Source organism: Arctopsyche grandis, chromosome 6 (assembly GCF_051622035.1).
Source record: "Arctopsyche grandis isolate Sample6627 chromosome 6, ASM5162203v2, whole genome shotgun sequence".
Lineage (NCBI taxonomy): Eukaryota > Metazoa > Arthropoda > Insecta > Trichoptera > Hydropsychidae > Arctopsyche > Arctopsyche grandis.
Window position 1 is genome coordinate 32,310,088 of NC_135360.1, and position 10,816 is coordinate 32,320,903.

The 10,816-nt window shown below is 33.1% G+C and overlaps 2 protein-coding genes across 2 annotated transcripts in view; both read right to left on the reverse strand.

Annotated features, from left to right (window-relative positions):
- LOC143913756 (ras-like protein family member 10B) overlaps window positions 1-5,033 on the reverse strand; it is a 51,633-nt gene extending 46,600 nt beyond the window's left edge. The window contains exon 1 of the mRNA XM_077433741.1: window positions 4,991-5,033. Coding sequence (XP_077289867.1) covers window positions 4,991-5,033 — 43 coding nt within the window. The remainder of the gene's footprint in view (window positions 1-4,990) is intronic.
- Ns4 (Nucleostemin 4) overlaps window positions 1-10,816 on the reverse strand; it is a 433,570-nt gene that overhangs the window by 95,917 nt on the left and 326,837 nt on the right. The window lies entirely within an intron of this gene.

Genomic DNA, 10,816 nt, shown 5'->3' on the forward strand with positions numbered 1-10,816 from the left:
AGGCCCTGTCGAACCTACGAATAATGACCGGGACGTGCCGAGAATTCTGACGGATACCCGATTCTGCCCTAATACATATCTGCGATCCGCCAAATGGCGCATCAAATTATTTTCACATTTTGCCCAGTTATCGTCGGTGTAATTTGCAATGTTACATGTACATATGTAGAGTGCAGTCGACAGCTATGTTTTTTTAAAAAACATGTTTTTACTAGCCCCTTCTTAGCTCGCTTTCGATTTTTTCGTCTGACGAAATTTGGGTTCTTATCCGATCGTTTGCAAACTTTGCCATTTTGCTTGGTTTGGTCATCGATATATGTGGAAATCAAATCCGCCATTACGATGGTGAAAAATAATCGTAATATACATGTTTGAAAATACTGCATTATCTTTCTCGGTGACGTCTATCGTCCACATTGTTGCATTTTTCCACACTGTTTCCATCGTTTTTTCCCTTTTCGCCACCACCTCGCTATGTTAGATTTTAATTGTTTTAACGCCTATAGGTCTGTTCATACCTATTCGGCACGACCCGTATCCTGCAGGTGTCATGCAAGTACGGATACTGAGAAAGTGAATTTTCAATTCTCTTGTTATTTCCGTACTCACTGCTCGAGTATTAAAGGAATTTCCCTCACATTTATAGTATTGTTTATAATTTTACTTATTAATAACACTGTTCAATACGAAAAATGGTTCAGAGACGAGATATGACTTTTCTTATAGATTTTAAGATTAAGAGATATAGAGATTAAGAGATATATGTTTTAAATCGTGCGATTTTTCTATATCTTGGTGTTGTTCGGTCGATGTCTCAAATTTTGTCAATTTCCTGTTCAAAATGAATATTGGAATCTATAGTCGGGTATTTTATATTTCATTTGTAGTACATTTCAGCTTTCAAATCCCTCTAAGTAGTCTTCCAGTTCAAATCAAAAGTCAAAAGTACGTATCTTCATTTGGAATTTTTTCCCACTGTTAATACTTTTTTATATTGAGTTTTTTCTATTGAAACATGTTTATTGGTATACTGTTCTAGTCACACTATTTTTTGTTTTCGCTTAAAAGGCTTAATTGGAAGTGTGCCAAATTTTAAATCGGTAAAATTTCGAGCTAAAAATTCGTACTAGTATTTATTCGTATTTACTGAATTGAATTAATAGGGATAATATATTAAATTGTCTTTATATGAGAATTAAATAAAATTTCACCTAGAAAAATTATATTTCGACTATTCTTGTAGATTAATAACAAAAATTCGTTTATTTTATCGAGGTAAGCCAGTTATCAATAGAATCTTTTTCCTTATATTTTTACTATGTAAGTATGAGTGTGTGTTAATGAGTGTGTGAAATTATAATATCACTGACAATAACAGTTTCACCGTAATATATATTTTAGATACAATTACATAGGTTTTGTGTGATATGTATGTACATATATATCGATGTATTCAGTCCACGTCTCCTTTCGAATATTGACAAGTTCCCGAAACTTTCTTCGCGTATTACAGGTCCATTTGTGGGCGAATCCAGCACCACTAGTAGACGTTTAAAGACGTCGGATAATAATAAATAGAACCGACTTTATTTTGCGACGTGTTCTCGCAAATTGCTGGACGTCGTCTCCGAAAGTTGCCACTTTTACGTGGAGGTAAATAATAAGAAAAAGGACAGAAGAAACGCTCCCAGAGTGTTGGGCAAACTTTGGACAGGCGAGAGAAAAATAACGGTAAGTCACAAAAACAAGGTGAGGCGGAAAATTTTCGTGGAAAACTTTTCTCCCATTACAGAAATTTTCCGACGGGGTTCATTGTATGCCCGAGGTACAATTGTGTCATAAAAGGTTATAATCAAAATCTGTCTACTGCGCGAACAATATTGCGATAATAGACCCATTGTTTTACGGCGCATTGTTTAATTTATACGTTTATTTTTTAGCGCGAAAGCCTCTCTTGTAGCATTCAGACCATTACTTCTTGAGATTACACGCTAAGTTTGCGTTGCGTTCAGATAACATCAGACTTAATTTATAGTCGACGAGAAATATTCTCACACTGTACAGGGGTCGGAATTCTACACGAGCTACCTAAGCTACACTTTTGAGCTTGTATTACCGAAAGCTTCGAGCTCGACTATGTTTGTATATTGACCTATCTTATTATTTACGTCTTGGTCGTACACGTGCATTAAATTTTATTAAATACTGGAACCAGCAGCGTGGACTAGCAGTTAGCATATCTTGCTATGGTCAGTGTGGTTTTTGTGGCTATGGTCAGCTTGCTATAGTCTGTGTGAGTTTTCAGTGTGGCCAGACCTTGGTTTGTAACCAGGTACGGATACGGATATAACAACAGAATTGAAAATTCACTAATTCGTAATATAAATGCCAATGATTTTTCCATCAAGATATAACAGGTTGTTATTTTTATGATTAAGGTTATTATTATTATTATGATGTTATGATAGTATTACTGGCCATAGTGACGCTTTAAAGCTCTCTGTAATGTCAATGTGGCTAATATGTTAACAATTAGATACATCATTACTTCTTATTGAATACTTATCTTGCAGATAAAACTCCGTCAAGAGATATACTTTTAGCCGTGAAATGTCAGATCTGACATATTTGGCCAAAAATCAATATATATCGTGTATTACATTACATGAAGCTAGACGCCAAATTTGAAATTTATATATACATATGAGAGTTAAAACTATAAATATTTTAATATTAGGGATAACGAGAACCTATAGAGCAAATTTTATATAATATAGAGTGAATTATAGGCGTTTAAACAATTAAAGTCTGATATCGCCATATCAAGGCGAAAAGGTTGAAGATCCGGTCACCGTATCCGAGATTCTGGATATTTGATACGCATTGTATACGATATTTTATCTCCAACGTATTGGCAGACGATACATTAACGTATATTGATGACCAAAATGAGCAATATGGCAAAGTATGAAAACGATCGGATAAGAGATAAGAGATATAAAAAATGACCACTAACACGAAAACCATATGAACTTAATAAGAGGTAAGTAAAAAAAAAATGAAGACATAGCTTTGTTATCTGTAATATTTGGCAAGATTTGGATTTGACCGGTGAGAAAAATAAATAATTAATACTTTGAGTGAACTAAACATTTATATGAGAGATAATGAGAATAAAGAAAATTTTATAAAATATAGAGTGAAAAAAGAAAAAGTTATAGGCGTTTAAACAATTGAAATCTGACATGGCGAAAAGTGAGAACAGTCTAAACAAACGCTGCATAAACGTCAGGCACTTATTCGTAGGAGAATTTTCAAACACGTCTTATACGATATTTTTTCACCATCGTAAGGGCTGGCGGATACATTTACTTATATTGATGACCAAAATGAGCAATATGGCAAAGTATGAAAACGATCGGATAAGAAACAATTTTTTTTCGATTACGATGGACCTTTCAGGATTTGTTGTATGCATGTCCGGGAAGCTTACTGTGAAAAAAAAAAAACGGGAAAAAGCCTCTTAACAATAAGAGGTATGTAAAAATACTATTCGTCATATTTTAAAAGTCATCTTAAAACTTGTGATATCTATTCGCACAATTCTTGCCAATGATAATAAATCCAACTCAGCGCAGATTATGGGAAAGCTAGATTTTCGCGGCAGTATATCATGATTTGGAGAACATATGACTACACATATACAAATAAATTTATATATATTAGGTGGGTAGTTTATGTTTGTGTACGTATGCATTATGGAAAGCGGCCAAGTTGTATTATGGCATTAGACAACACGGGCAACGTTACCTAACGTACATATTCACGTATAGTATAGGGGAAAACAAAGGCATTTCCCCAAATCCAATTTGGCAATCCGCTGGCAAGGCACAGAGCATCGTGTTTACCATCGCAGAGACGAAACGAGGCTTTTTCGATTATCGCATGTGTGTGTGTGTGTTTTGTGTGCTTATTTCCGGTTTCGGGACACGAATTTGCAATATTAATTACGCGAGCAGACGTACGTCTATGTAAATTGGCTTTATTGAAAATTTGGCACGTACACTTGACGTCTTCAGGTCAATATGTGTGTGCTGAAGACATTGATGCAGTATATTTTATACAATATTTTCAATCATCCAAATACTAGGGAGAATATTTATACATATATGCGTAATAGTGAATTACCAGGCGTTGCTCAGGTGGATAAAACCTTCAAACCGGGCTCCAACCTCTTTCAAATAACAGCAACTAAGAGTGTTGTGAAATGGAATGAATTTTAAGATAATTTTAAATTAGCTATCAAACTAATTTAAAAATCAGCTGATAACTAAAAATAATTGTATGTGATGTATGTATGTAAGCTTATTGTAAAAAACTAAATGTATGTAAGCTTATTGTAAATCATATTAACAATTAGATACAACATAACTTCTTATTGAATACTTATCTCGCAGATAAAACCGACTGAGGAGATATACAGTGAAATGTCAGATTTGACCAAAAATCAATATATATCGTGTATTACATTACATGAAGCTAGACGCCAAATTTGAAATTAATATATACATATGAGAGTTAAAACTATAAATATTTAAATATTAGAGATAACGAGAACCTATAGAGCAAATTTTATAAAATATAGAGTGAATTATAGGCGTTCAAACAATTAAAATTTGAAATAGCATATCAAGGCGAAAAGGTTGAAGATAGATTATGGTAGCCTTACGTACCGTCATAAACGTCACCGTATCCGAGATTCTCGATATTTGTTACGCATTGTATACGATATTTTATCTCCAACGTAATGGCAGACGATACATTTACGTATATTGATGACCAAAATGAGCAATATGGCAAAGTATGAAAACGATCGGATAAGAGATAAAAATGACCACTGACACGAAAACCATGTGAAACGTAAAGGAGGTATGTAAAAAAACATCTTAATTACTTTTACATCTAAAATTTATAATTATCTTATTTGTACTGTCCTTCATAGAGGTGTCTCTTCGCACCTCGCAAGAATACATCCATGGTCTTAACAGACCTGATGCACTCAGGGAGGGCATTATACATGAGCACACCCCTGTGAAAAACACCCCCAGCTGTCTTATTTCTTCATACTCTACTTATAACTAGTTTGTCCTTATTTCGAGTGTAAAAATGTGTATCTCTATTCCTTATTATATAATCATCATAGTTCTTAGGCAATAACTTGTTGTAACTTATAAACAAAAATGCTAAAAGGACAAACGGTTATAATTGGTTTTCGAGGATTATCTCCAGGTTTAAGTTCTGTCGGCTAACAATGGAGACCCCCCGAATGGACTTGGTGGTCGGTAACGGCATTCGGTCACTTCCCGCTAGAGTTCTCAGAACTGACAGCGCGAGACCGTAGGACTGCGTATCTGGTACGTGACTATAACAATAGGTAAATAAACGCGTCGAGGAAGATGCACTGAGCGACCTGCCTTTTATAAGCTTAGGCCATACCAAGGCATTCTGGACGGAGCACTGGCAGTGCGTGGATCTTCTCAATCACCCATAAATGCTGTGAAGCGACTTTGGCCTTTTAATTTTGGATCCTCCACCCACCCCTACGCAACAGTACTATACAGTGCCGTGTGAAAAAAAGTTGCACCCGAGGCAAAAGTTTGAATCCCCCCCCCCCAAATCCCTCAAAGCAAATCGAAAGTTTCTTATATATTATACACTAGTTGTTTTACCCGGCTTCGCTGAGTGTTTGTAATGTAAACAGCTTAAACATGGCGAATTTAATAGTAAATATTCGTTTGTTTTTATATTCAATTTATTTTAATCGAAAAAAATATATATTGAATCGTCGTCATATAAACTTTGATTCGTTTTCGGTGTTATCAACCAACATTACATAGTAACAAAGTCTCTTTCGAAATTATATATTAGATTATTTATCTATTTAAGTTTAAGTTTGAACCATCGTGCCATTACAGGAGTCTCTAATGCGACACAATGGTCGAAAAAATACATAGATGAGAAAAATAAAAATATATACAGACAAAAATACATTTATACATAGTCAAAAAAAAATTGCATTTTAATTATAGCAGATAAAAGTAAAAATATCAAATAATAATATAGTAGGGAATGTCTTGCACCTATAGCCAGCACTAATATATAAGAACCATCCGCAAATACAAAAAATCCCTGCGAGGCCCAAATGGAAGAGAGAAGATCAAAATTCCACTCATACATCACATTCAATTATGAAAATAATAATGAGCGCAAGCTACCAGACAAATAGGTTACAATAATCTCCGATAACCTACGCTCACTGAAGGGGAAAATATCACATTCAGACTCAGCAGCAACGAATTCATTGAAAAATCGGATAGAATAGAAGAAGAAGGATAGATTTTGGAATAGGAACCATTCGATAAAGAACTGTGCAAGCAGGAGGTACAACCATCAAATGATGATGTCTACCACGCACATACATACATATTAAGGACATAAAGTCTCAACTGTTCCAGCAACGACGGCTTGATGTATTACCACTTTGCTGGAGAGCAAAACGAATTAATGAGAAGTTTCTCCGAGGTTCAAGGGAATTATACCCAAGCATGCCCAAAAGGAAAGAAGTAGGGTAAAGATATGGGTAATACACAAAATCTTTCTTATATAGGAAACGAAGAAATGCTTTTTGCACTTTCTCCATTATTAAATACTAGCTGTATTACCTGGCTTCACTCGGTATTTGAAATATAAACCGTTTAAACATGTCTAATCTAATAGTAAACATTTTATTAAATTTATTTGAATAGTTTTATTTAATATAAATTTATTTGAATACTCATTTGTTTTATTTATTAAATTGACTGTCACGAACAAACAAACATATATAGTAAGTATCTTATAAAAAATTATATGTATACCAGAATCCAGTGCCTGCGCCCCCCGCGGCTGCGCTCCCTAGGGCTCTACCCCCAAGGGCTTCGCCCTCGGCGCTTTGCCCCTGAGGATTTCGAATCCTTTGAATCGAAAAAAATCGAATTATTTGTTCGATGACGTCACGGATTTACGACCCAACGAACGAAGGTTACGTAAAAAGTCTCTTTTCAAATTATATATTAGATATATTATATTTTACCCATTTGGCTCCGATGACTGTAAATCAGTTGACCATTTAAAAGTGTGAAATGTACAGTTGTGAAATTGTGAACCACCATATTTGTTATAAAAGCTTACACTTAGGCGTAAATACTTTGAACAATAAATCATTACATTGCATAGTATAATTTCGTTGCAATTGTTTAACCGCGAACGATTGCGAAAGTAATTATCAAAATTAGACCTTAAATATTTAACTGAAGCATAGCGGAATTGTGAGATTAAATCCGTGAATGTTTTAGGGGGCACATATTTCATACTTGACAATGTCTGAAAACCTGTCTGGAGAGGTGACAGAACGGAACGGGTGCGAAATTGGAACGGTGCAAAGAATATTATTATTAGAATTACATTCGCAAACCTTTCGGTCGCATAAATTCACCGGGGAATTTATGTATGTAAGTATGTATGTAGTATTCGGAAAGCGTACACTTCGTTTGCACAGTCTCCGTAGTCCTTCATGCAGAACTAAAACTGCAGAAACTACTGAAATCACGTTTCAGACGAGACGACAAGTTTCGATGTCTGATTTTGTGATGGTAAAGTGTCGTTTTCCGGTTCGAAAGCACTTGGAGTTATGAAGTTTGTAATGAGATGTCTCGTCACACTATAGACCGGAAGTATGTACATATGTACCTGAAGTACAAAAGTTTAGGTCTGTTTTGGCGCTTGGCTGGTTACATGATCTCTCAACAACCGGAAGTTTGCTGTTTGATCTTTAAACGTATCAAATTAAGCTTATTGTAAAAAACTAAATGTATGTAAGCTTATTGTAAATCATATTAACAATTAGATACCACGTAACTTCTTATTGAATACTTATCTCGCAGATAAAACCAACTGAGGAGATATACAGTGAAATGTCAGATCTGACATATTTGGCCAAAAATCAATATATATCGTGTATTACATTACATGAAGCTAGACGCCAAATTTGAAATTTATATATACATATGAGAGTTAAAACTATAAATATTTAAATATTAGAGATAACGAGAACCTATAGAGCAAATTTTATAAAATATAGAGTGAATTATAGGCGTTTAAACAATTAAAATCTGATAAGGCCGTGTCATGGCGAACAGTTTACATTACAAGTGACAACGCTTGTTAAACGTCAGGAAGGTTTACGGGCCCCGTTTTTAAAACGCGTTGTATACGATATTTTATCTCCAACGTAATGGCAGACGATACATTAACGTATATTGATGACCAAAATGAGCAATATGGCAAAGTATGAAAACGATCGGATAAGAGATATAAAATTTTGACCACTAACACGAAAGCCATGTGAAATGCAAAAGAGGTATGTAAAAAGGCTTAGTTTTGGGCGCTATTCTATTTATGATACGAGTATAGTTATTTTATCTAAATATTATATTTTGGTGGATGATAATTAACTGTATGGACCTGCAAATGTAACATTTGTCAGCAAAAGATTTGGATGTTATTATATTAATTCGTAGACAAAAACTTGGCTTTTAACCCTACATGTCAAAAAGTGATCTGTATTGCACCTACATACATACATACATACAAAAATTCTATAAAATAGATAACAATCTAATAAACTGGATATCATCTCTACTTGTGACCTCAAATGGACTTCTCATTTAAATCATATTGTGAAGCAATGTTATTTATTTTCGTATGTATATTAACAAAATTTTTAGGATTTTTTATCGGGTCTAAATAATAAGAATTCGCTTTTAGTATATGGAATCTTCGTTTAATAAAATATGTTATATTTATTGAAATGGTACAAAGAAGAATTGCCCTAATACCTGCCGAAGTCTTTAATAATATTTAATAATCATTGCAATTGTCCTATGACCAATCTATTTACCTATATATTCAACGACAACAATCAAATTAGACTAAGACAACTCTCAACAACTCTCTCAGACTCCTCAAAGAATAATTGCACTGAGCAACAAAAGTCAAGTTTTTGAGTTACCAGAGCGGAGACTAACAAATCTTTATTAAATTTGATCCACTGAATTCAAATATGATAATGAATTTTGTTGGTTCGTAATCGTTTACGATCTCATATCTATGAGCGTTTAAAAAAATGAGCGAATTTTACAGTTTTTTTGGCCTTTGCAGTTTTTAACTCAAAATTAAGTTTTGCTGTTCTCAAAGTGAGTATTGGAATCAATAATCAGATGTTTTTCTATTGATTGTGATTTTTTGTTGTTTTAAAATACTTATAATTAATTGTCTAACAAATTTTAAAAATACAAAAATATATTTGTTTTACGGATTTTTTCTCCGTGCTATTTTGTGTTTATTTGGCCAGTTTTTTTTTTCACCACGTTTATATGGATTGGTTTTCTATCTCAATATTTTTTTTTATCTAAACGTAATAACTCGAGCGATAATTGTTTAAAAAGGCTTTCGTTCAGTTAAAAAAAATACTCGATTTTGAGTTGAAGACCGCAAAAGCCAAAAAACTGTAAAAATTTTTAAACGATCAGGAAGCAACAAAAATCATTATCATATTCGAATCCAGTGGGTCAAACTTAGTAAAGATTGATTAGTCTCCGCTCTGGTAACTCAAAAATATGATTTTTTGTTGCTCAGTGTTATTAGAGATTCCGTCTTTTCAAATATTTTTCCCAAAAATGTAGTTAATTCTGAAAATCTTAATATGTTTAAAAACAAGCTAGATGTCTTTCATTAACTCAAAGAGTTTTCATAATTCTTCTTTTTCAATATTTTCACTTTTTTACATACCTCCTATACGTTTCACATGGCTTTCGTGTTAGTGGTCATTTTTATCTCTTATCCGATCGTTTTCATACTTTGCCATATTGCTCATTTTGGTCATCAATATAAGTAAATGGAGCCTCCGCCATTACGATGCTGCAAATATATCGTGTAAGACGCGTTTGTAATTTGCCCGCCGACATTCTATTTGACGTTTACGGTTGACGTTTGTTTGTTAGTTTTAAACATAGATGGCGATAGTAAAAAAAAATTATTGGTGTTTTTATTCAAAATAATAATTTTATATACAAATTATAGAAGAGGTATGTTTTTAAAAATCTTTTTTTTTATATAGTTGTTATTTTTTTATATTGTAATTGTGTAAATATGTTTTTGAGCTCTTTTTCTATATTTTCATCATTTCACTGTTTTATTTTTTTTATGTTTTTGTATTTTCTTTTATTTCGTTATTTCTTTTTCTAGTTTACTTTTTCCTCTTTTATTTTTATTTTATTATTGCCATCTTGAATGTTTTATTTTTATTTGTGTTTAAGTATAACCCCTTGGATATAACGGCTTTGCCGCCTCCCCAAAGTATTATCTGTTAATTAAATAAATAATAATTCTGGCTGTTCAGTCCAACTTTGCTATTTGTTTAATACATTCTATTCTATACTATGAGATGAGCTAATCTTGATAAATATTTAAATTGTAAATTTTTGGTCGAAAACTATGATTAATTACGAAAACTAACGATTTTGCTGTAATTTATATTTCTCCTTTTTCAAGTTGAAAATATCTGATTTTTAATCATTTCGATTTAAAAAAAACAAGAAATTATCAATTGTATTAGTCACAACATTTTATTGTTTTATTGCTTGCGATGTAATACTATGATAGCTGCTAGGAAAATGGAATTGATATGAGAAAATCGTCAATGGAAAGATAAAAGCTA